This window comes from Callithrix jacchus, chromosome 4 (assembly GCF_049354715.1).
Source record: "Callithrix jacchus isolate 240 chromosome 4, calJac240_pri, whole genome shotgun sequence".
Lineage (NCBI taxonomy): Eukaryota > Metazoa > Chordata > Mammalia > Primates > Cebidae > Callithrix > Callithrix jacchus.
Window position 1 is genome coordinate 140,154,187 of NC_133505.1, and position 25,167 is coordinate 140,179,353.

The 25,167-nt window shown below is 36.8% G+C and overlaps 1 protein-coding gene across 18 annotated transcripts in view; it reads left to right on the forward strand.

Annotated features, from left to right (window-relative positions):
- The window catches only part of EYA4 (EYA transcriptional coactivator and phosphatase 4), a 282,025-nt gene that overhangs the window by 251,272 nt on the left and 5,586 nt on the right, over positions 1-25,167 (forward strand). For 11 of the 18 annotated variants that reach the window (XM_078370801.1, XM_078370803.1, XM_078370800.1 and 8 more), the window contains 6 exons: positions 8,084-8,173; positions 14,341-14,399; positions 14,496-14,656; positions 16,927-17,041; positions 20,988-21,109; positions 23,423-23,523. In XM_078370801.1, the coding sequence (XP_078226927.1) occupies positions 8,084-8,173; positions 14,341-14,399; positions 14,496-14,656; positions 16,927-17,041; positions 20,988-21,109; positions 23,423-23,523 (648 nt within the window). Of the gene's footprint in view, positions 1-8,083; positions 8,174-14,340; positions 14,400-14,495; positions 14,657-16,926; positions 17,042-20,987; positions 21,110-23,283; positions 23,385-23,422; positions 23,524-25,167 lie in introns of all 18 variants that reach the window. The other 7 variants (XM_078370804.1, XM_008995086.5, XM_008995087.6 and 4 more) reach the window with 1 other exon arrangement.

A 25,167-nucleotide genomic window follows, 5' to 3' on the forward strand; every position in this document is an offset into this window, starting at 1 on the left:
CACCACAGAATAAACATTCAATAAGCATAACCTATTTATTTAGTTTCAAGAAATCTGAAACACAGGAAACTGAATTTTTTTAAGGAAAATTGCATCTTATATTTTTATCTGTTGTTTTATTTCATAATAGGAGTCAGTCAGCTCAGTGTTGCAGAGAAGTACCACTATGCCAGGTTGACTGGAGAATGGTTTTGGATGTATTATATAAAAGGATTGATTACAGAATTGCAAGTCTCAAAAAATGCATAATGTTTTTACTGCTTGTTTATAGTAAGTTTGATCGTGTGCATGTGTATGTATACAGTGTGTGCATAAACATCGTATGTACATGGAAATAAAGCCATATCAAAGACAGTGACATATCTTAAACTCTACCTTAGGGAATTTGGGAATCATTGCTACCTATTGTCTCCCCTTTCAGAGCTTTGTGTTGGGTATATGTTTATTTTTGAGAATTTCTTTTAAAAATTAGATTGAACGGCTCGGCATAATCTCATAATTAGCCAAATATATTACTAACATTTATTTAAGCCCATCTTTACTGAGTTATTGCTGGAATTACATTAGAAAAGGGGAAAGATATTTAAAGGACATCACATTTATTAATTTGAAGCTAATATACCAGAGAGATTATGGTAACTTCTTAAAAACACATAGAGCAGCCTTCTGTAACCTGCCCTGAAGGTTTCACTTCTTTTTATCTCAGCTGATGATCATTTAATCTCATATCTTGAAGAGATGTGGGATTAGATCATTAACTTACCTTAAGTATCATTTAATCCTCATCAGCCCTCTCCTAGGTCTCTCCTCCTGTACCTGTCTCCTGACATGTCAATCACCTTAGTCCCTGAATTCCTGAGTAGCCTCATTAGGTGTGTTTATTTGCCCCTCTGCTTTACCACTTTTCTCTGGACTCTGTGCTTTCTAGCTCATCCTCCCATGGTCAGTCTCACCAACATGACATTTTTCTTTCCATCCAAGTGCCACATTACACTGTTTCCATCTACTACCACTGTAATTCCCCTTGAAATACATTTATTTCATTATTAGTTTAATACATTTGGATTCTCTTCTGATTGAAACTGTAGAAGCCTCTAATGTTAGGTAAGTTGTGTGATGATCCTCTTCATCACACAGTTTAAGCTTGACAACATTAACTGCTGTTCAACTGCAAATATGTTGCTTACACTGAACACTTGAATTGTGAACAAAATCTTTAATCCAAAATGTGCTAGCTTTCACCTTTACCACCTCCCCAGCAAGTAATTGGCTACATCAGTAAGAAAAAGACACCGTCAGACATTTGGTCCTTGAAGTTAAGTCCACAGAATGATCTTTATGGAGGTGAAGGGTAGAAAAGTTGCTCGTCCTCATAAGCAACTCTAGAGAAGTCTAGTTCTCGAGAAATTATACTAAGCCACAGTTCTACTCAAGTCTGATCATCCTTTGGAAGCACCCCAAAGGGTGCTTTCCAAGAGGCTTAACTCTTGGAAAGCCAGAAGGTCAGGCCAGCTCTGATTTTTCTTAACCATCCCAGTCTCTCATTATAAGAGCTCATAGACCAGTGTTTATTCAAAAATAACATATATATGAATCACCTGATAATCTTGTTAAACTACCTGGCAAACTAGATCTGGGGAAGGGTCTACATGTGTGCCTTTGTAAGAGGCTCCCAGATGATGCCAATGGTGCTGATCTGTAAACCACACTTCAAGTAGCAAGGTTGTCATCTGCTGACTCTCGATCTCATTTGTACATTGGACTCACCGCAGAGCTTTAGCATGACTGATGGATGAACCCACCTCAGAGAGTCTGATTTAATTGGTATGGCATGTGGGCCACAGTTGTTGCGAAAGCTCCGCAGGTGTTTCCCATGCATGGTGGAGTTTGAGAACCCCTGTCTTAGATGTCATCCTCCCAGCTTGGAGTCCTCCTTGCCTACCACTGTAACCCTACTTTTTCATAACTCTTCTCTATCCTTACCCCATTATTTCTCCATCAGACTCACCTAGCAGAAAACTCCACTGACTGCCTATACCTCAACAGCTGAATGTGGCCACAAATCTCAAGTGGGTGCAAGCACTCTTGGGGTGATGGACTCTTCCTATTGCAGGTTGTAAAAAGCTGAAGGGAGAGCAGGCATGCCTCTCCCAATTCTGTACATACCTCCTCAGTTACAAGGCAGAAAAATGCAAACAAATGAATTCTGTCATCTTTGCACCACCAAATCTGTGCCCCCCACGTCTGTAGCCATAGTCTCTGCTTTGTCTTGCACCTCTCTTATGCCCTGGTTCCATGCCCCCTCCCCTACCCAAGGAATCGACTCCTGAAAGGACTTCTTTCACTGAGCCACCAGTTTCTCACTCTCCTAGATTCTTCCCATCACCATCATATCTGCTGTCACATTCCTGTCATTAGAAAAGCTTCTTGAGCCCATTTTCCCCTCCAGTGACTACTCTTTCCAGCTTTGCCATAACATGATTCTTGCCAAGTCTGAGGGCCACCTTGTTGCCAAATCAAGTGTCCTTCTTGATTTATCTTGCTGAGGCCTCTCACGTACATTCAGCGGAGCACTCTTGCATTCTTAAAATCCTTATTTCCCTCTTTGGGAGGCCGAGGCAGGCAGATCACGAGGTCAGGAGTTCAAGCCCAACCTGGCTAAATGATGAAACCCCATCTCTACTAAAAATACAAAAATTAGCTGGGCGTGGTGGTGGGTACCTGTGATCCCAGCTGCTCAGAAAGCTGACGCAGGAGAATCATTTGAACCAGGTAGGCAGAGGCCGTAGTAAGCCGAGATCACGACCTTGCACTCTAGCCTGGGCAACAGGGCAAGACTCCATCTCAAGAAAAAAGAAAAAAGAAAATCCTTGTTTCTTTTCTACTCCCTGGTCAGGGTCCCTCTACCTCACACTGTTTATCACACACAGACTCGTTCTCACCTCCGGTCTCTATGTATGTTCGCTACCATTGCGCCTGTTCATGCCTAGCTCCCTCTCCCTTTTCAGGCCTCTGTTCCTCTCTCTGCCATTGCCTCCTGAAAGGGGCCTTCTCTGAATTTGCTTTAAGTTAGCCCTCACCACTCATCCCCATCACTTCTGTATCTGCTTATCCTGGTTTTTCTGCCATAGCTTTATCACATCCTGAAATGCTTATATTCCCTTCTTTTCCTGTTTGTTTATCAGATAGCTTATCCAGTAATAATATAAACCCCATAAGGGTAGGAGCTTTGCTTTTTTGGTTACCTGCTTTCTGCTTGGAATTTGAACATGTCTAATACATAATAGACACTTAATAGATACGTGATGAATAAATGAATGTTCCTGAAACCATTCTCCAGTTCCTCCTAAGAACTTGTAAGCCTGCTACCTAGTCATCATAGACTAGTATCACAATTGTGAAATTTCCCTTCTGATATGTGACTGAATTTCATTTTATCTCTTATGATTTAAAGGGTATATGTTTTCTGAAAAGTCCAGTAACTTTTTCCACCTTGGTTCATGGAGCTGCTCTGTCTTCTTTCTTCCGTGATAAACTCACATCTCTTCCATCTTTCTGCGCACACGTCTGCACATGTGCTACGGGTCCCAAAGGACTAACTGTTCCAAGAGCTTGATGTCTTTTAAAAAAAGTCCTTAGTTTCTTTAAAAATACATAATTGTTGCCTCTCCAGAGATATTTTTACAGTGTGTCCCTAGAGGAGGAATTCCAGCTGATGGCCCAATGCAGGGCAGAGGCCCATAGACAGACAGTCTGGCTCCAATTTATACTGTATGTTCACATGGCTAATAGGCGTTAGTATTTTGATTTAGAGAAGTGCTGTGCTTGATCCTGTCTTGGTTATACACTGGTAACATCTGGCTTAGAACCACACATTTAAAGGCCAAGAGCTATTTATTTTCTTCATCTTCCTCCTTCTCTCTCTCTCTCTCTCTCTCTCTCTGTCTCACTCTCTGTATTCAGTAAAATGTCTGGGGAATAGTTTCAGTATTTTGATAGAACAGTACACAGAATAAATTGGCAATAGTTCAATTTGCCCCCTATTAAACTCTGTTGTAGATACTTTGAACGTTTTGGAACTGTTATAATATGTATAATATATATCAGAGCTTCCACAAAACCCTGTTAGTGCCTTTATTATCCCAATTTTTTCCCATATCCAAGTTTTTGCTATCACTTCATTTTAGACCCTAAACTCAACACTCACTACAGTTAAATGCAAAAAAAAAGGAGCTCTTGATTCATAAGGTGCCCATAATTCTACAAACATCCAATGAAAATGAGCAAACATCTCTGTATAAAACTTGGGTTCAATCCAGATGTGTGTTTCATTCTCAAATGCCTGATAAAACAGCGGAATTGCAGGCGCTGGCAGCTCCTTCACAGCAATTTGGCAAGATGGAGGGTGCCCAGCATACAGAGACATTGCTAAGGCTACACCCACCAAATGTCCAGTCATCTTTCTTGGATTCTTAGATCTGTGAGTCTTTTAGCTGGGAAAATGCAGTGCTATAATCTGTTCACTTAGAATTAGCTGTCCCAGTGACTTAGTAAGCTGGAAAAAAACAAAAAATAAAATGAGATATTTGAAAGTAATCCCTCCCCAGACATTCTCTTAGAAACAAGATCACCACCTCTTACAGACATGGTTTTCCTTGGCTTATGGCATGACTATCCCTAGCCCATCTGTGCCAAGCCTTTGGCATGGCTGACGAAACATCTCTCTTTCAACAGGCCTTGCTCTCTGGAAACCTTAGTAAAATACAGCTAGTTCACACTCCAGCAAACCGCAAACCTAAACTTTCCCAGTTACAAATGATATTTTGCCAAAATGCTTACTAAGTCCTGGCTCTCATAGAGTGTGTGATGTGGAATCACCACAGCTTGAAAAACAAATGACCAGCCCTCCCAGTGCCGTGGGGTTGCATTCCAGTGGAGTGCCCGACTGCAGTTTTTATCACACCACATACCATGCTTGCTTGCTAGCAGATGCTTGCATTTTGTTTTTTGTTTTTTTTTTTAATTATCCTTGTTTGCATGCTTATCAGATGTACAAAATGCATTCTTCATGGATTTTCCTATCACTGTTTGAGTAGCACAGAGAGTTACGTACTTCAGAAGCATGGAATTGATCAAAGTAACAATCAAAAGGAACAGTATGTTTTCTCCCGTCCCCATAAATCTGATCTGTAAATGCAAAGAATGTGAAGAATGAATATAAGAAATTAAATAATTGTATTTAAAACTTAAAAAGAAAAATTGGCAAATTGTAGGATAAGAGCCTAACCAACCTGGTCCCCAGAAGGAAAACCTTTTAAATCAGATTTTTCTGAACTGAACTCCTATCTGAAATATCTATCTTTAGGGCAGTAATCATCAGAAACATAACAGAGTAGTGTGGAGCTCAGTTTTAATGTCTTGCATCAGTGAGCATTCCTCAAAAGCATAAAGCGTCACTAATGGAATTATATGTTTTCATGCTATAATTACATTTGATTTTTCCTGATATTTCTGTAGAATTCGTTCATGGTTCCATGACTAGGCAGAATAGTTTCACAGAATGTCTTCAACCCATTTAATGCCTAGGTCCCCACAACCCTACCAAAAAGATAGAGACTAGTAATAGGAGTTTTTGAACCAAAAAAGACAAAATGTATTTTTTCAATTTACACAAACTTTAGAGCTTTTATTTCAACAAAAGTATGATCAACAAAAAAAAAAGAAGAAAAAAGAATTTTATACTTGAAGGAAACAGAGCAAGGGATCCTTCGAACTCTGAAATCCATTGAGACACAGTCTGACACACACATGAAAAAAAAATATATCTAAATTTACATATTTATAATACATGAAAATATAAATATACAAATATTTATTTTAAAAATATATATATATAATGTTTTTGAGGTACAGTTTTACTGTTACCCAGGCTGGACTTCAGTGGCATGATCTTGGCTCACTGCAACCTCCGTCTCCTGGGTTCAAGCGATTCTCCTGCCTCAGCATCCTGAGTAGCAGGTATTATTGGCACACACCCTATGTCTAGCTAATTTTTATATTTTTAGTAGAAATGGAGTTTTACTGTGTTGGCCAGGCTGGTCTCAAACTCCTGACTTCAAACGATCTGCCTACCTCAGCCTCCCAAAGTGCTGGGATTACAGGGGTGAGCCACTGTACCCAGCCTACTTATCCATAATTTTATTCTTGTTTTGAATGAGTGTTTGTTGGGTAAAACAGAACTGATTTGATCTTTGGGTATATGGTTCCATATGGTTCTGTCTCTGGAAGACAGATGAATCTAGCAGCACAGTCAAGCCACTGGATGACAAAATACCAGGATGCCATCAAGTATATGAAGAGTCAGCATCCATTTCTGAAAAATGAGAATCTCTGGCTATGAAATTCATATAAATCTCCAAATGGGGAGATGTAAACAATTAGAAAAGTATGCTGAAATCCAACGCATTATCATCTTATCTCTGCTTCCCTCATATCAAGTCTTAGTTTAGCTCTCATACCTCAATGATGCCTTAGCACTCAATCCCTTTTCCTTAGCATATAATTCCTATTCTCCAGGTTTTAATGGCTACAGAACACAGGATAACATCTCAAATGTGTTTACATTTTAGGGCTTCCCCCTCAAAGCATGATGAAAGGAAATACAGGAATAAAATGGGTTATGGTAGTGGAGGTGTGGAATGAAGAGTGGTTTCTCCTTGCAAATGGAATCAGTTCAGAGTGTAGATGGATACTGCTTGTCCTGACCTGGGTTGCATGTTCTTATCATAAATTGAGTAAAGTTAGCGTCACATTTCCCCAAGTTTAGATACATTTCTTGAAATGCCGTTTATTAGAATGTTAAAAACACAATTTCACTTCTCTTTTCTCAAATCCCTGCAGTCTGGCTCCTGGCCCAGCCACTCAACCCAAATCACCCTCTGAGGTCTTCCAAAATAACTTCTCAGCCAAAACCAATAGTATCCTTCTAGACTTGTCAGCTTTATTCAAAACCTTATTCTTCTCCCTGCTAACACCCATCTGGTCTTAAATTCTAAGGGTTTGTCCCTTCCAGGTTTTTTCTTTTGCATATCTTCAGAGTTGCACCTATTAGCAGTTTTTCTTTAGATGTTGTTCCAACTTTGATAATTTTAAATACAGTGTTTGAGCATAAATTATTTCCCTCTTCCAGTCCCTATCCCTAAATGCTCCTTACCTTTTAGTCTTATATCTCTTGATGCCAGACCTTCAGCTGCAGTTAATTATGGTAAAGTAACAACTCTGGTATTAATTTTCAACTCCTCGCTGCTGTTAAATATCATGGTTTCTGTAAACAAAAATTGAGTCATTTTAACTCTTTACTGACCCCTTCACCTTCATTAAACTTCCCGAAGCATATATTTTCTACCTGGATTACACTTACAGAACTAATGTTCTTTTAGCTATTCTCGCCCTTCCCTTCTTCAGCCTTACTCAAGTGCAGATTAGGCCAAACTCTACATATGTTTAGTTAGGGAGATTCCTCTTACCCTGTTGATAAAAATGCAATTAAAAATTAAGTGGTGGTTGCACCATCCTCTGCCAGCTCTTCCTGTTCCACCACCAAATAACATTCTCAAGTCCTACACATACCCAGTTGACCTATTTTTCTCTATCTTTTAATTCCCATTACTTTTAATTGTTCTTAAAAAAGACATCCTTTCTTCTTTTTAGAAGTTTGCTCCATTCTTCAGCACCCCATCCAAATATCTTTCTCCAGACGACCTTCCATAGATTATACATAAACTGGGTCATATGAACTAGCTGGCTCCCTTCCTCCCTCTCTCCTAAACATACAGCTTCACTTGAAAAAGTATGCTGAGTCATCTTTACGTATGTCTAAATTGCCAGGTGTGTCTGTGCATTTGGTACGTGTGAAATTTCTGGAAAGTCACCTTTTTGGATAACTGATAAATTTTTTGAATCTTCAGTAAAAACCCATGGAGTCTCCTCCCTCTTCCACCACAGCAGTATGTGCTTAAAATATTTTTAATAATAAGTGTGTTTACTGAAATTGTACCTCATTATGTGTACATTTTCTTTACAGGATCCCCCCATGGCTGTAACCCTTGGACTCCGCATGGAAGAAATGATTTTTAATCTTGCTGATACTCATTTGTTTTTTAATGATTTAGAGGTAAGAATTTTACAAGTTACGAATAATTGTGTCCAACACCAGACCTCTTAGATGGTTTCTGTATCTGCAGATAATCTCAAAAAACAGAAAGATAAAAATTTAGCTAAAGAGGAGCATAAGGTTCTTATCAAGAGGAAAAATTGTATATACAAATATAAGCAGAAAGTTAATTTGTGTTCATGAATAATACATATGTAGAACAAAAATATCTTTGAAGAGGAGATTGTTAGCTTTGCTGTCCTTACTGTCCACAGCTGTACATGACTTGGTTCTTTCAGACACAACCCCCGTGGCACCTTTGGAATCAGCATTAGCTCTTCCAGATTATTAACCAGGAACCTATTTAGGTTAATCCCTAAACAATATTCACAAGCACTGTTCATGGTGATAGCATGGATCATTAAATTTTATGGATAATCTGAAGCCAAACTTCAGATAACATTATCATTCCCCATTTCTTTCCCTTCTGGATAAAACAGTGCTAGAACTATTTAAGCACATTTATTTTTTCATTTTTAAATTTATGTTTCCATTTTCAATCTCAAATGGCAAGACAGTATCTAAATGGCAAATAAAAGGAAGAGAAAATAAAAACAACAGCAAAATGAAAGAGCTCAAGGAAGAATGGCCTCAGAGTTGTTGAATGTGTACTCCAATAAGTGATGCCATCTGTGTGCTAATGACCTAGGTTATTAGACATTCAGATGGTAGAATTTGAAATAACCAAGTAGTTCAGGTTCTTGACAGAAGTACTTCTCAGTCAAGCATAACCATGCTAAAATACAAATTTCCCTTTCATTTTTTTCAGATGACATGTTTAAATTGATTTTTTATCTCTTAGTTTCACAATGAAATAAAAGTTTCCATCTGTAATAATATTACAAATTGAGAGGAAGATTATACTACTGAACTCTTACCTTGTTCAACATATTTTATGTTGGACTTTCCATTAATTACTTAACAATGGGTTGAAGTAAATGTGTTTATCATATTATTTATGCAGGGGAGAAACTGTGCAGTCCACAGCATTCAAATCACATCCAAAGTTACCTGCTATCTAAATGGTAGACTGGAATTTGAAGCAGATTTGCCTGGCTCCAAAGCACATACTTCTGAACCATCCTATGCTGAAAATTTTCAAGTGTGTGAGAAAGAAAAGCCATGTTACTGAGTGACTTAAATAAGTTTTTTTTTTTTTTAGTGACAAGGTCTTAAATCCAGTTTTAGTTACATTTGAGACATGAGAATAAAAATGGGTGGTTCAGTACATCCCATCAATGTGTGTGCTGAAAATCTGTGTAAAAGCATTTTGCTGTTGTTTTTGTTTTACTATACAGCGAGTCAGTGTTTTTACTGAATAATACAATTACTATCTGTTTAAAGAGGCATTCTTTTTTATTCTACAGTGGACAGTATGAAAGATCAGTATTACTAGCCAAGGTTTCCAGTTTTACATAACAAATAATAATCACCTCTCTAAAACCTGACTTAAATTGGTCCTGCTACATATTAATACAGAATGATTTTATGTATACCTGATAATAACAAACACATTTAATCTTTCCAGAACTTGAATTTTTAACATACAGTGATAACTTTTGGGGTTAGTTTTTCTGGTAATCAGTATGGATGAATTTTATTCTAAAGAGAAGCCTAAGATTATTAGTCCTTTCAAAGATGTAAAAAGAGAAAAGAAATTTTATGTGGTTGTATACAACTTTTGTAATGCTTAGTTCGTTTGGTTAATTATTTTTTTTACTAGAAATAAGTGGAATAAATGAACTTTTCGCTTTTTTTAGTGGCACATTGGAAGCCAGATGAAATAAATTTACTACCCAACTTTTAAACAAACGCTGAAGTGAGAAGGTGAAAGTAGCATATAATGAATTTGTAACTAATTTTAGCAAGTTTGAAATGAATATTGATATATCAAAAACATGTTTAGTCATGTATGGTACTTAAAGACTTTTATTTTAGTTCAGGTTCTATGTTACACATATTTCAAAAATATCTGGCAGGATCTTTGGTGGAAGTTGTTCCTGAGAAAATACTGGTATTGACTTTCTCTTCTCTGAGTAGACAGCTCTTTAATTGTGTTTTAGAATGTGATAAGAATTTCATTTGACCCAAACCCTAGAACTTAGCTATTCAACAATACTGCACTTAATAAATAAAATAATTGAGTTCAGTTATTTGACTGAACTCTCACTATACATGCATGAAACAAAGATGCTTGCATGACCGGATGAAGTACCTAAGGAAACACAAACGTTTATTTCTGACTTGAGTAAACAAGAACTAAAACTAATAAAATCAAAACAAAAGCTTTCAAAAAGCATTCAGTAGTTATCATAGTCCCCTATCCTTCTGCATTTGACTTTGAAAGGCAGCTTTAATTTCACACAATTTTTTATTTCAATAAACCTCTTAAAACCAAAAATTTTCTTGGGCTCCATAACTAGAATTAAATGATTTCTACTCCTATTGACAAAAAGAATTATTCAAGAGAGTAACTCTGTCATTAACTTATTAGTGTCATTGTTGTTGTTGAATATTTAAGCTCTCAGAGTGCTTTTTTAAAAAAATCTATACATCTAATTTGACACTCATATTTTTAAGTAGATACTGCAACATATATAGTAGCAGCTGCTCCTTACATAATTCCTTTAAAGATACAAATTTAAATCCTCCTAATAGACATTTTACTGCATCCCGCCCAACTGCAGAGAAGACAAATGCTCAATCTCCCTCCCCACACAGAAGAGAATCCTGTGTGCTTAAAAAATAAATGCTATTTCAGTTAGAATAACCTCCAGCAAAGAAATCTCTAGGAAGTTTGAGATGGCAAAAGTGAGAAAAGACTGCTGTGAATAAAAACTGATAAATATCAGTGACAACTTTCTGGTCACCGTGTAAGACAAAATTAAAGTATTTAAGGTTAACTCTAGAATATTTTCAAATACGTGAGTTCTACTAAAATTTGTTAAAGCCAAAACATTACAATGTTTTTCAGTATTTTACTTTTTGGTCAAAATGATTCTTACAAAGTTCCTCAGAGTGAAAAATAATTGAAGAACAATTATTTAGCTTTTTCTAAAAATGTAAATAATGGAAGTTCAGGCTTCTTTCACTGGACTATAATCCTCCAGCAAGCGTCCAAAGTCAACAGGCATAGTTGACTAGGCATAAATTTAAAGAGAAGCTAAATTTGGAAAAACTTCAAACATAATTTCAAAGGTGGAGTTTATGGTCCAATAAGTGTGATATACTGTTGTCCTCAGGAGTAAAAGGTAAATTTTTGGACAATGTATGTACAAATTGATCATGTGAGTTAATTTTTAATGTCAGAAGAATTTCTCTAAAAATTACAATGAGAGGATATTAAATATAGAAATAACTTCTGATTACCAGGGAAATTTACAAGGATTCCCCCTCTTTTAAAAACATAATTAATTTAGTATAAAAGAGAGACACAGAAATTATTTACATGAGGAAAGATTTCAGAACTTCAGTGAAATGGGCAACTTTGTGCAATATTTTAATAGTGATTTATTTCAGTCTACGGACTTACCCAGTATGTCATCATCTCTAATTAAGAAATAGTTCCATCATTTGTAACTACTTCTGTGCCTCCGTATTCTGGGAGAGAAACTTTATTTCCAACTTTTATGCTAACTGGTAAAATCTCTCCACTCTTTTTCTAAAAGCCCAGTCCAGCAGTTACTGTCCTTGCTTGCCATACGTTTACTGGCTGTTTGCAGGGAGCATCATGCTGCCTTTGGTTACAGTTTGGACTGCACTCCTTTCAGCCAACTCAGTCAAAGAGGGGAAGACATTTTCTAAATACCTATCTACCAGGCCATGCCTTGGGCAGTCTCTGCACTCTTCTCTCTCCCTCCCCTCCACTCTTGATATAAATATCTTTTTACTCTCCTTACTCATTTAGAATGTTTTTATTTTATATCATCATAACATTGTGTTAGAAAATTTAAATGATTGTGTAATCCTATAAAGAATTAGCATTTGTCTAGTGTTCTCCCATTTATTTAAGAATTGTGGAGTGATTATTCTATGCCAGATGTTCCTTAAGTAGGAATATAACCTGATGAACCAAATGCCACACTCCAGGGCACATCCAGTCAGATTAAATTCTGGGTCCCTTACATGTAGGTGGAGATTTATTCAAAACTTACTAAACCTATAATTTCTGTAAATTATATGAACTTTTAACTTACCTGGATTTTCAAGTTACATACCCAAAAGGTACTAGTCACTAAGTTTTTTTGTTGTTGTTTTCTTTTGTTTTTGAGATAGAGTTTCACTCTTCTTGTCCAGGCTGGAGTGCAATGGCATAATCTCGGCTCACCGCAACCTCCGCCTTCCGGGTTTAAGTGATTCTCCTGCCTCAGCATCCCGAGTAGCTGAGATTACAGGCATGCGCCACCACGCCTGGCTAACTTTTGTATTTTTAGTGGAGATGGGGTTTCTCCATGTTGATCAGGCTGGTCTTGAACAAGTGATCCGCCTGCCTTGGCCTCCCAAAGTGCTAAGATTACAGGCGTGAGCCACCGTGCCGGCCCTGAGTTGTTTTTTTTTTTTTTTTTTTCTTTTTTTGAGACGGAGTTTCGCTCTTGTTACCCAGGCTGGAGTGCAATGTCGCGATCTTGGCTCACCGCAACCTCCGCCTCCTGGGTTCAGGCAATTCTCCTGCCTCAGCCTCCTGAGTAGCTGGGATTACAGGCACACGTCACCGTGCCCAGCTAATTTTTTGTATTTTTAGTAGAGACGGGGTTTCACCATGTTGACCAGGATGGTCTCGATCTCTTGACCTCGTGATCCACCGCCTCGGCCTCCCAAAGGGCTGGGATTACAGGCGTGAGCCACCGCGCCCGGCTGAGTTTTACATTTTAAAGGAAGCCTGAGTCAGCTCTACCACCTTTAAAGGGGAACAGGATTAAATGTTTTCTGTGTAGAAATCTGGAGACTAGATATTAAATATTTGACTGCCAGATACTTTCAAGCTTAATAATGAATGTAAATACTAATTGAGAAACCTTTGTTTAGTATGGTGTATTTTCAGATTTAAAGACTTTTTAAAAATTAATTTTAAAAGCTAAGCACTATGTTTATAGTCAGAATCTGTGAGTATGAGTAAAATACTTTGAGGGAGACCAAGGAGGCCCAAGATGTTAAACCATACTTATTCTGAGGTTACTATGATATGGTTATTTATTATAAATACTTTATTTTTATTTATTATATTTATTATTCTGAGAACTAGGCATTTTAAATGCTCTCACCAAATTTCACCTTTAGGTCTTGTAATATTGTACTAGAACTTTGCAGATTACGTGAAGACTGACTAAGACTCACAACAGCAACAAGGATTGAATCCTTATCTAGAAAAGTTAGCATTTGTTCTGAACATACAGTAACTTAAAATCAGGTCAATTGTGTGGGTATACTTACATAAAGTTTATTTTGCTTGGAATTTTGTAGCACATTTGAGATGATAAATATTCATTATTTCCCTTTTACTTAGAGTAATCTTTTTGATTTGAAAATTTTAAAACTTGACCAAAAAAATGTCAATGTCTATGATTAGTACCCTTTTTATGTGTCAAAAGACCAGGACTTTAAAATTAACACCAGCATGGTTCTTTCATGGCTCTGATCCAGCAGGAAGTCATGGAAATTTCACAGGACACTGTAATCTGAAGCAAGACCCTCTGTTGCTGCTCAGCAAATGATAAATAATAGTAACCACCTGAGGTGTTCAGACCAAACAAGTTTTGTGTATCTTCAAATTACCTGTGCTTAAGAATGCACAACAGAAATGGCTGGAAGGAAGTTCAAGTGATCACGAAGATTCAAGAGAAATTCTTATCAATAATTTTTAAGATAAAATTATTTTTAGTTGCTTTAAAGAAACCCTCATGCCATGTGTTTTCTCACCCCTTTCTATGGCATTCTTCTGGATTTAATTTTATGGAATAGAAATGGTGCCATTCCCCAGTAGAAGAAAACAAGAGTGAGGCAGTGAGATGGATGGGAACATGCTGCCATCTTCTGGCTGTAGTCTGATCAAATGAGAAGATGGGAAAATCTTCAAACATGGTAAAAAGCATCATTTGGAAAACAAATAACTTTTTCAATGTTTTTAACAGGAGTGTGATCAAGTTCATATAGATGATGTTTCCTCTGATGATAATGGGCAGGACTTAAGGTAAGCTATGTCTTTCAGTGCTGTTTCCTACAGAAATTCAGCTGTGGAGTTTTGCACATGTAATTATTTCTTTTTAATGTATTTTGGGTGTTACAGTACCTACAGTTTTGCAACTGATGGCTTCCATGCAGCTGCAAGTAGTGCAAACCTTTGTTTGCCAACAGGTGTAAGAGGAGGGGTTGACTGGATGAGGAAGTTGGCTTTTCGTTACAGAAGAGTAAAAGAATTATATAACACCTACAAGAACAATGTTGGAGGTATGTGTGGCTTTTTAAATCTAACAAAGGCACTCTGCATATAGGTAGAATTCAAACTGTAGTTTCATGTTAAAGACAATTCTGCTGTAAAAGAAACAAGCAAAAACTCATTAAACCACATCGAGCCAGAAGTTCCTTAGAATTGGTGAGGAAAAACTTAATTACAAAGTAAAACATCCACCACTGTCGCATGAATTGGGAATTCTTTGTGTAACCTTCTGCCCAGATGTTTGGTCAGGATTTATAGCAGGGCATTTACTTTACCCTTTATCAGCTGGTGCTTGGCACATTATCAGTGAAAACTAGACAGAGGAATGGACCAAGGCAATGAGAAGACCTTTCTCAAGAAGAGAGCCTCAAGCATTGAAGGAGAGTTGTTAGCGAGCATTATCTTTCTGGAATCCCGTCATAAATAAATATAAACAGTTATTTATGTCATTTCAAAGACTTTAAATAGATTTATTTTATCTTTCAAAAAATCACATTTTATGACAGTCTTTCTCATATATAGTGTCAACTATGATTATCATAGTTTGTAAAAGTTCAAATACTCTGTAGGTAATATCTAAACCATTTTATACCCCTTCTTATATTTTACAGGGAGATATCAAACCTTTGATATCAAAAATGTGACCCTGCATATGCTTCTAGATAGATGATATCTTATTAGAAACAATTTTAGGTAAACAAGATTCCTAAAATTCGCTATGACGTCACATCAGATTAATCTCCTAGGATTTTGTTTCTTTATGTTCTTCTCTTTCTTTCTAAAAAGGAAGAGTAATTGAGGAACATAAACTAGAATGCAAAATAGAATGATACAGCTAAGTATACATGTGCATACTATACATACGTGTATTCACACATATATCCTAGAATACGACATAGTAAACGCTATGTTCCTATAATCACATATATCCATATACATCACGAGAGTGGGGCTATGTGTCTGGTCACCTGTTATCCCAGTGCCTAGTAGTAAAACACATAATAATACTCAATAGATACTAAATAACTCCAAGACAACAGAAAAATGTGGAGCCAAAGAGGATAATAATGTTAGCACCAAAAGGGAGCTTAGATAAGGAAGATATATATTTCCAAATAATAAATTGACCCCTGCAAGCTACTGAGTTGAATGGGGTTCTAGAGGAGAAACTCTGATTTCCTGATTCACATAGAGCTTGCTGTGCTCTCTACATGACGCTTTTGTAAAATCAAATATTTTCTAGTTAAAACCAATGGTGGATAAGACGTTTAACTTTAAAATAAATGTCCCCTTGGGAAATCTGAGTTAATTTTTATCAATCAGATGTCATCATTTCCTTCTTCCATGGTATTAATAAAATTGTTTTAAATTAACAAGAACACTAAGAAATAATCTTGTATCTTATAAACTTTAAACAACCACCAATCTACTTTCTGTCATATATGAGCATCTTTATTGTAATGAGGACAAATGAAACTTGCTAGAAACTATGAATTTTGATTGAAAAAAAATCATTGAAGTGTATATGTGCTCCCAGTATTCTGAAACACAATTTCAGTAAGAAACTTTCCTTTTGAATGGATTTATATGGTCTTGTTTTATCATAAAAGCAAGAATTGGATCTTTTAAAATAAAAAATTAGCACATCTATATTTTTTCTTATAACATCAATGTTGTAGTTCATTATTGTCTATAACTGTCCTACACTTCAAGATTTTAGACAAAATTCTTAATTTCTTTTTACATAACAAAGTATTTATAGTAGCATTAGCAATAGTATTAGAAACACTGTAATAGCTACATATGATGATGCCATTGTTAGTGTTTGAAAGTTGAAATGATTGTAATTATTAAGAAACTAAATGTTTTCAGATAGTCAAAGCGTTTGGCGTTTGTGTCCCTAGGTTGGTGGAGCCCAGCTACTTCTCCAGACCTCAAATTATCACAGTCCCTTGGAATGAGATCCAGGCAGGGGCATGGTCAAAGCTCTTTAGGTGATTGAGATCCACTGCACCAGATTCTAGGTTCATCAAGGGCAGAGATGGGGGTCACTTTTCACTGTCACTACCTGATACTTAGAAGTTCAGTAAATATTCATTGAAGGAATGAATGGATAATCAGTTCAGAAATGAAGGGTCAATATTGACATAAATCTGTATCTCTCTGCATTTCTGATATATACTGAAATAAAAATGATCTATTCTAAACAGAAGAGATTCTAAACTAGTTATTCTGAGAAAATTTTCATCTCTTGACTCTGCCTTGCTTTTTGGTGTTGCAGGACTCCTTGGCCCTGCCAAGAGGGATGCCTGGCTGCAGTTAAGGGCAGAAATTGAAGGTCTGACAGATTCCTGGCTAACAAATGCACTTAAGTCTTTATCAATTATTAGCACTAGGTAAGTGGAATTGTTACCTTTCTATGTTTATCCTATTGAAGATTTAGTTCTAATTGTACAACATAGATTAAAAAATGTTTTAATTCCTAGATTGTTTTAGATATTAAGGGACCTAACTATTCTGAGTTCAGTGATTTGGCATGTGCATGAGAGAGAGAGAGAAAGAGAGAGAGAGAGAGAGAGAGAGAGAGAGTGTGTGTGTGTGTGTGTGTGTGTGTGTGTGTGTGTGTGTGTGTGTTGGGATGGGAGAAGGTTGCTGCTTCTCAATAAACAGAAGACCCTATCTCTCACCACCCATCTCTTCTCATAGCCGCCAATAATCCCCACAGAATGGTTACATGACTTCTAATGAAAAAAGGGGATTCTGTAGATGGCAAGGTACAAGGGGTGATGGCAAATATAAAACAATACTGTTTATACAAAAAATGCATGTTTTCAGTGTTAGGACATAATGTATATATAATATGTATAACGTAAGCACATCAGAAAAGCAAGAGAAAGCTCTTGAAAAAATTCTAACCATTTTGTTTTTTGAACTAAACAATAAAATTCTGACTTGTGTTAGTATAGAGAACAGAATTAAATCAATTTGTAACCAGTTGTACAACCAAGAGCCATATATGCTAATTTATAAAGTAATGTAAATCTAGAAAGTGATAAGGTAGACAACTCTACTCTGGTAAGGTAGGGTTGAATCTCTGTACTGTTCATTTCCATGATATTATATCTGAGTTAGGTGAATAAATAAAAACATGCTTAATAAGTAGGAGCTAAATGATGAGAACTCATCGACACATATAGGGAAACAGCAGACACTGGGGCCTACTTGGGGGTGAAGCATGGGAGGAGGGGGAGGATCAGAAAAAAATAACTGTTAGGTACTAGACTTAGTACCCGAGTAATGAAATTATCTGTATAGCAAACCCTTGTCACACACGTTTACCTATATAACAAACATACATATGCATCCCTGAACCTAAAATAAATATTAAAAAAAGAATCTGGCCGGGCGTGGTGGCTCACACCTATAATCCCAGCACTTTGGGAGGCCGAGGCAGGTGGATCACGAGGTCAAGAGATTGAGACCATCCTGGTCAACAAGGCGAAACCCCGTCTCTACTAAAAATACAAAAATTAACTGGGCATGGTGATGCACGCCTGTAGTCCCAGCTACTTGGGAGGCTGAGGCAGGAGAATTGCTTGAACCCAGGAGGCGGAGGTTGTGGTGAGCCGAGATCGCGCCATTGCACTCCAGCCTGGGTAACAACAGCGAGACTCCATCTCAAAAAAAAAAAAAAAAAAGAATCTGTCAGCATTTCTATTAAGATTAATGAGAATGTGCAGCATTTGCTTTTCTGTTTCTGTGTTAGTTTGCTAAGGATAACGGCCTCCAGCTCCATCCATGTCCTGGCAAAGGGCATGATCTTGTTCTTTTTTATGGCTACATAGTATTCCATGGTGTATACACATCACATTTTCTTTATCCAGTATATCATTAATGGGTATTTAGGTTGACTTTATGTCTTTGCTATTGTGAATAGTGCTGCAGTGAACATGTGTGTGCATGTGTCTTTATAGTAAAATGATTTATATTCCTTTGGGTATATACCCAGTAGTAGGATTGCTTGGTTAAACAGCAGTTTTGTCTTTAGGTATTTGAGGAATCGCCACACTGCCTTCCACAATGGCTGAACTAATTTACACTCCCACCAAATGCCACATGTTCTCACTTATAAGTGGGGGCTAAATGATGAGAACATGTGGACACATAGAGGGGAACAACACACACTGGGGCCTTTCAGACGGTAGAGGATGGGAGGAGGGAGAGGATCAGGAAAAAAAAATTGGATGTTAGACTTAATACCTGGATGATGAAATAATCTGTACAACAAACTCCCATGACACAAGTTAACCTATGTAACCAACCCACACTTGTACCCCTGAACCTAAAAGCTAAGAAAAGATTAATGAATAAGATGACAATTGCTAGTTGTAAGAAAAAAACAAAACAAAACAAAACCAATATGCTTAATAAATGTATAGGGAACACAGCATTCAGAGAAAGATTTATTTGGACTAATTGAATCAGAATGCAGAAAAAGCTTGACAGGGCAAAAAAAAAAAGAACATGATATTAAGAACATGATTGTAAATGAATAGTTGTCACATCCTGCACAGCCTCTGACCTCGTGGCACAGGCAGGAGCTGCATGGATAGCAAAAAGTCCAAATGGAGAGCAGAGGGGAAGTAGCTTCCTATGTCTGATTGGGGAAGCCATGGCAGCTTAGTTTGTCACTTCTGGGCACCACATTCCAGTGAGGGTTGTGGCAGGGTTGAAGCAGCCTGTGTCAAGTGTGGTAGTCACAGGAGTTTGGACTGTGGAAACCACAGAAAAGAAACAGATGGAAGGAGGAGCCAGCAAGCTTAGTCAGAAGAGTCATGTGTGGATCAAGATTACTAATTTCAACTGTTTCAGATGTTAGGCTGAAAATCAATTACATTTCTCCCTGTGTCTGTAAAGGAAAGAACTAGGACCAATGAGTAGGAATCCTGCAAGGGAGATTCTGGCTGTATATAAGGAGGAAATGTCTAACAGTTAAGGCCGTTTGAAATAGGACTTGCTGTTTCATGTCCTCTGTAATTGGTGACAAGAGAGACCAGAGGTCAGGGATGCTGGGGTGTGAGGACCCCTAAGCCACTGACATTATGTGTAAACTGTAGTGGAGTGTGCAATTCTGAGAAGGGGGTTGATAGCTTTTGTTATTTCTAAAATATGTCTTTTATATAAGTTGAAGATTATTACATTATTGGATTATATATTTCTATATAATTAATACAGATTATTATTAAACAAGTGGCTTTAAGGCAACTAAAGGAATATGTGATTTTTCAGAAATAAATAAAGATATAGCAAGGAAGGGAGCAGAAAAAGAAATCAACATACATTGAATAGTTACATGCTATGGAATTTGCTGAGTTATCCACATGTATTATTGTATTGGCATAATTGCAATTTTGCCATTACTTTTAATGGCAAAAACCAAAATTGCTTTTGCATCAACCCAATAGTTTTTACAAAATGACTGGAATGTCAGAAAAACAGATGCTTTGTTGAATTATGTATCAGAACCCTTAGCAATATTAAGTTGCCCTCTGACCCTAATTATTCTATGAATATAATCTAAGAATAATCAAAGATGTAGAAATATATTTAGATAGCATTACCTATAATATTTAGAAATCAAAAGCCACTTAAGCAACTGAATTTAGCTTTAAAAACTTCTGATACATGTACATGATAAAGTAGTTTTTATACATTGTTTCGTTGCGAGAGGGAAAAAATAGTTAATAGATATAAACAGGCTCATGATCTAAATACATAAAGTAGAATACGGGAAAACAAAATCTGTATACAAACAGAAACACTTAAAGTAAATGCACAAAATGAAGACAGCAGTTGTCTCTGAATGGTTCAATAATAATTAATGCTTTTGTTTACTTCTTATTTGTATTTTACAAATGTTCCTGTTATGAGTATATACACTGTTTATAATTTAAAAAGAAAGATGCAACTCTGAATATCACACAGTGCAAGTCATGAAATTTCATGTCAAAATCACATCTCTAAACTTTAAAAGTCTGTGCTTCATTTTATTCTACCATGTTTTCATTCTGTAACATTTACCTATGTATGACTTTTAGCAGCCTATTGTTTTGACAAAATAGTTTGTAGAACTTTAAGCATCACAGTATAGTCATGGGTTTATGCATTCTTCATAATAATCTGCCATTATTTGAGGAGTGTCTGCCTGCTGATAGGCAATATCTGATGAATATTGAAAGGGACCATTAATTAAGGAATTTAGAGACCACAGTGACAATTTTAAATCTATTAGAAGTTATTTAGTATTAGAAAACAAATATGTATATTTCCTCCCTATTTTAGGAGTAACTGCGTAAATGTCTTGGTAACGACAACGCAACTGATCCCAGCACTTGCGAAGGTTCTACTCTATAGTTTAGGAGGTGCTTTCCCCATTGAGAATATTTACAGTGCAACTAAAATAGGTAAGGAAATTATTTTAAACTCTGTATGGAATGTGTCCACATCTGTGTGTCTCCGCATGGTTCCCTTTTTCATCACTTTCACTTAGTACATGAAACAAATTTGGATAAAGTTCAAATTATAAAGTCCCCTGCAATTCATCGTACATATATGAATTTTTTGAGAACTGTTGCCTAGTGACATTATGAACTCAGTATCTAAGTATGATATTTCATTCTTATATTTCACAGAATATCACAGCACATGTTATCTAAATAATATGTAGTATCTCTAGCCATAGTATGTAATAGTTTAATTAGTATAGAGTATAGTGTTGCATCCTTGCATATGCAGTAATCTAGATCCACGATAAAAATACTATTTGGCTTTGCAGGGGAGTCTTAGATGGATTGAACTAGTGCCCTTAATTACACAAAAAAAAGTAAAAGAATTTTATGAATCAGAAAACTAAACATAATAGGAATATTCATAACATGAGTGACTGGAAATCTACATTTCCAAAAATGTGCGGTAGCAATCAAAGAACCACTACCTTGTTTATTTAGATAATATTGACTTGCGGAGCCTTCTTTGATTTTTAAGTGCATTTCTCACAGACTCCAACTTTGAGTAAACATTCATAAGCAAAACTTCATCAACTTCTGCCACACTGAAAGAGTTAAAAGAAAACTAATTTATTCCACTGTCTGTCAAGGAAATACTTGGGAAAATAAGTGGGTTGTATAATATGCCTTGAAGGTCAACAAACTTGGTCTCTGGCACATTGACAAGAGAAGTTCAAAATCCTAAAATCCCCCACCAAAAATAGCCTTCCCTGGGCTTTGAGGAGCTCTGATGTTGGCCTTGGCAAAAGGAGCCTCCAGTTGCAGCTGTTTCAAGAGTACAGTTAAGGAGAGCCAAGCTTCCGTAGAGTAAACCTCAATTGTCACAAGCACTATAGTCCAGAGTCTGGATATCAATACCATACATTTTTAATGCAAATGTATGTATTTATGTCAGCAGGACTAATAGAAGGTAATTTAGCTTTTTGATAAAACAAATAATTTTATAGCAGAATAAACATTTTTTTTTAGTAAGGACAGTATTCTATTGGCCAAATAATTCCTTATATTTTAGTAAGGACAGTATTCTATTGGCCAAATAGTTTCTTATACTTAATCTGAAAAAAAAGTCATTTTTATTTTTTCCTTTAAGCTAGTATTTTTTTGGAGTTCTGAACCATCAGATTAAGAAAAAAGGCAGAAGTAACCATGGCTGCATGAACATTCTGGGAGTGAAATTTAGAGAATAATGCCAATTTTTTTTTTTGAGACAGAGTTTCGCTCTTGTCACCCAGGCTGGAGTGCAATGGCGTGATCTCGGCTCACCGCAACCTCTGCCTCCTGGGTTCAAGCAATTCTCCTACCTCAGCCTCCCAAGTAGCTGGGATTACAGGCCGCGCCACCATGCCCAGCTAATTTTTGTATTTTTAGTAGAGACGGGGTTTCGCCATGTTGACCAGGATGGTCTCGATCTCTTGACCTCGTGATCCACCCGCCTCGGCCTCCCAAAGTGCTGGGATTATAGGCTTGAGCCACCGCGCCCGGCTGCCAATGTTTTAAAAACAAAGAACATGTAGAAATTCCACTGTGATGTTCCCATAGTGCAATCAGCGGATACCAGTGTTGTTAGTACTGTGGCCCAGTCAGACAGCACCCTTAGTAGAAGTTATTTGAGCAGGCTAACTCACACACTTGAAGAAAGGCATTGTTTATCAAGGTAAATTCACTTCTTAGTATTTCCTCATTTCTGAGGTGAACCTTCAGTTTTTCACTAGAACGTATGTAGCTGACATGTCTATGCTACTTAAACTTGATTTTTAGAATTAAACAAAGATTGTTAAAACTTACAGTTGCCTGTAAAGTTGCCCCAATACTCTGTTCGTAGAGAAAAATATGCTAATATTTTCTCTAGGTCAAATGCTTAACCCTAGTGATGTATTTGGAGTATGAAACACATTTGTTTAATCATCTGTCCTAAGTAATGCCTTACGTTATTCAAATATGTGTTGATTTCATAAACCCAGAGGTTGTGAGCTAGTTCAAGTGATGTTCAAGAGGCATTAAATTAACACTTTATGAATCTTTCAGTTAATGAATGCAATGTCTGGAAGAATAAGCAGTGCATTGTTTTTCAGGCAAGGAAAGCTGTTTTGAGCGTATAGTGTCCAGATTTGGCACTAACATAACTTATGTTGTGATTGGAGATGGCCGAGATGAGGAGCATGCCGCTAACCAGGTAACTTCACTCTGAACTTTATCTCATTTATCTTCCAGGAAAAGAAAGTTGCTTTGAACGAATAATGCAAAGGTTTGGCAGAAAAGTAGTGTATGTTGTAATTGGGGATGGTGTAGAAGAAGAACAGGCAGCAAAAAAGGTAACCTGTCTCAAACAATGTTGGTGTGATACTTCTAATGCAAGCCTTTTTGTTTGCATTTCTGTAGTTTGGCCCAATGGCAGCTTGACAAATGATTTAAATTTATAGATGCAAAGCAGTAAGAGCATGAGAGGATCAATACTTACATTCAAATAAACCATTTGGAGTTTAGCATTTTTTGCCTGATGATAGGAAATGCAGAGAAATTTAGTTATATGTATTTATGTGTTTGGATGTATATACATAGAGTAAATATATATATAGTAATATATATATTTGTGTGGGCATGTGTATATATATGCACACACACACACACACACACACACACACACACACATATATATATATACACACATACAATGTGCACAGACATAGATGAACCAGGGGATCTGCAAGAAAGATGGGGGGAGAGTAACCATTGCTAAGTACATGAAATTTAGCAAGATAAAGATTAATGAGCTCCATACAAAAGTCATGTGAGTAGTTCATGAAACCTGCATACCATATGGTCATTGTGAGTGCCTGGAAGTAGCATGCTCCATGATAAGGAATGCTGAGGGTAGATTAAATAGCTGAAGAAAAACTGCTACAAGAGATTTGAATCAGCATTACTGAAATGGAATGTGTTGCTCAGATCCTTTTGCACCAATTGTCTTATCGGTAATGTGCCTTGCATCTCCTAAAAGTGCTTCTTTATCTGTTTTGGTGAGCCAGTGGTACTTGATTGAAGCCCAGCAGCTGGCTTTGAACACATTCAGATCTCACAGGCCTTAAGTGTTTTAATAAGCCTTTTGATTTGGCCCATATTTCTGAAGAAGAAACCAAGGCAATTAAAAACCATTAAATGGTTGGTTCATCATCAAAAGAATGATATCAAGATTGGCCCCCAACACCAGGCTATCAGTCAACTCCACACTAAGATTTACTGCCGCCTTCAATGAATGATAGAAAAATATCATCTAGCCAAGATAAAAGTGATAGATTTGCAAAACAAAGCCAGATGAATTAGTATTTTTTAACAATGACATACCAGCTTACATTGTTTTACATAGAAAAAATATTATTCTTTATTACCCTAAGGAGATTTTAAACCATCATCTAATAAAGCCTTCACTCGTTGCACATGCTGGAGTGTTTACCTGTTTTCAAAAAACAGTCAACATAAACAGTTTTATAGAAAAGTTTACAGCTATAAGAGAAAGAGAAAGGAAATGATGTATGTTTCTAGTTGATTTAAATCAAGCAAAATGGAGAAAAGGAAAGCACTTCCACTTTAGAAGATTTGGTGCCAGTATTTGTAGCCATACTTGAAAATCTCCATGCTTTTCGATTATCTTTGAGAGAATGGGTTCAGGCTCTGCCTCCCACAGAACACCTCAGCCTTCATTAGCAGTGTCAATGACCCAAGACAGCAAGCACACTGGCCCCGAGCACATCCTGTATGAGGTCAGGACTGCAGCCTCAAGAAATACAGCTTTCATTGCTGACTACCACTTGCAATGCTTCCAGTCACACTCAAATGAAATGTCTTCTGGAGTTTGTCAATGTCCTGAGTCCATGTTATGATTTTTCCTATTGGCACCATAGTTATACACAGCAAAGAGCAGCCAATGATTAGTGATACAGCCCTGCTCCAGCTAAATT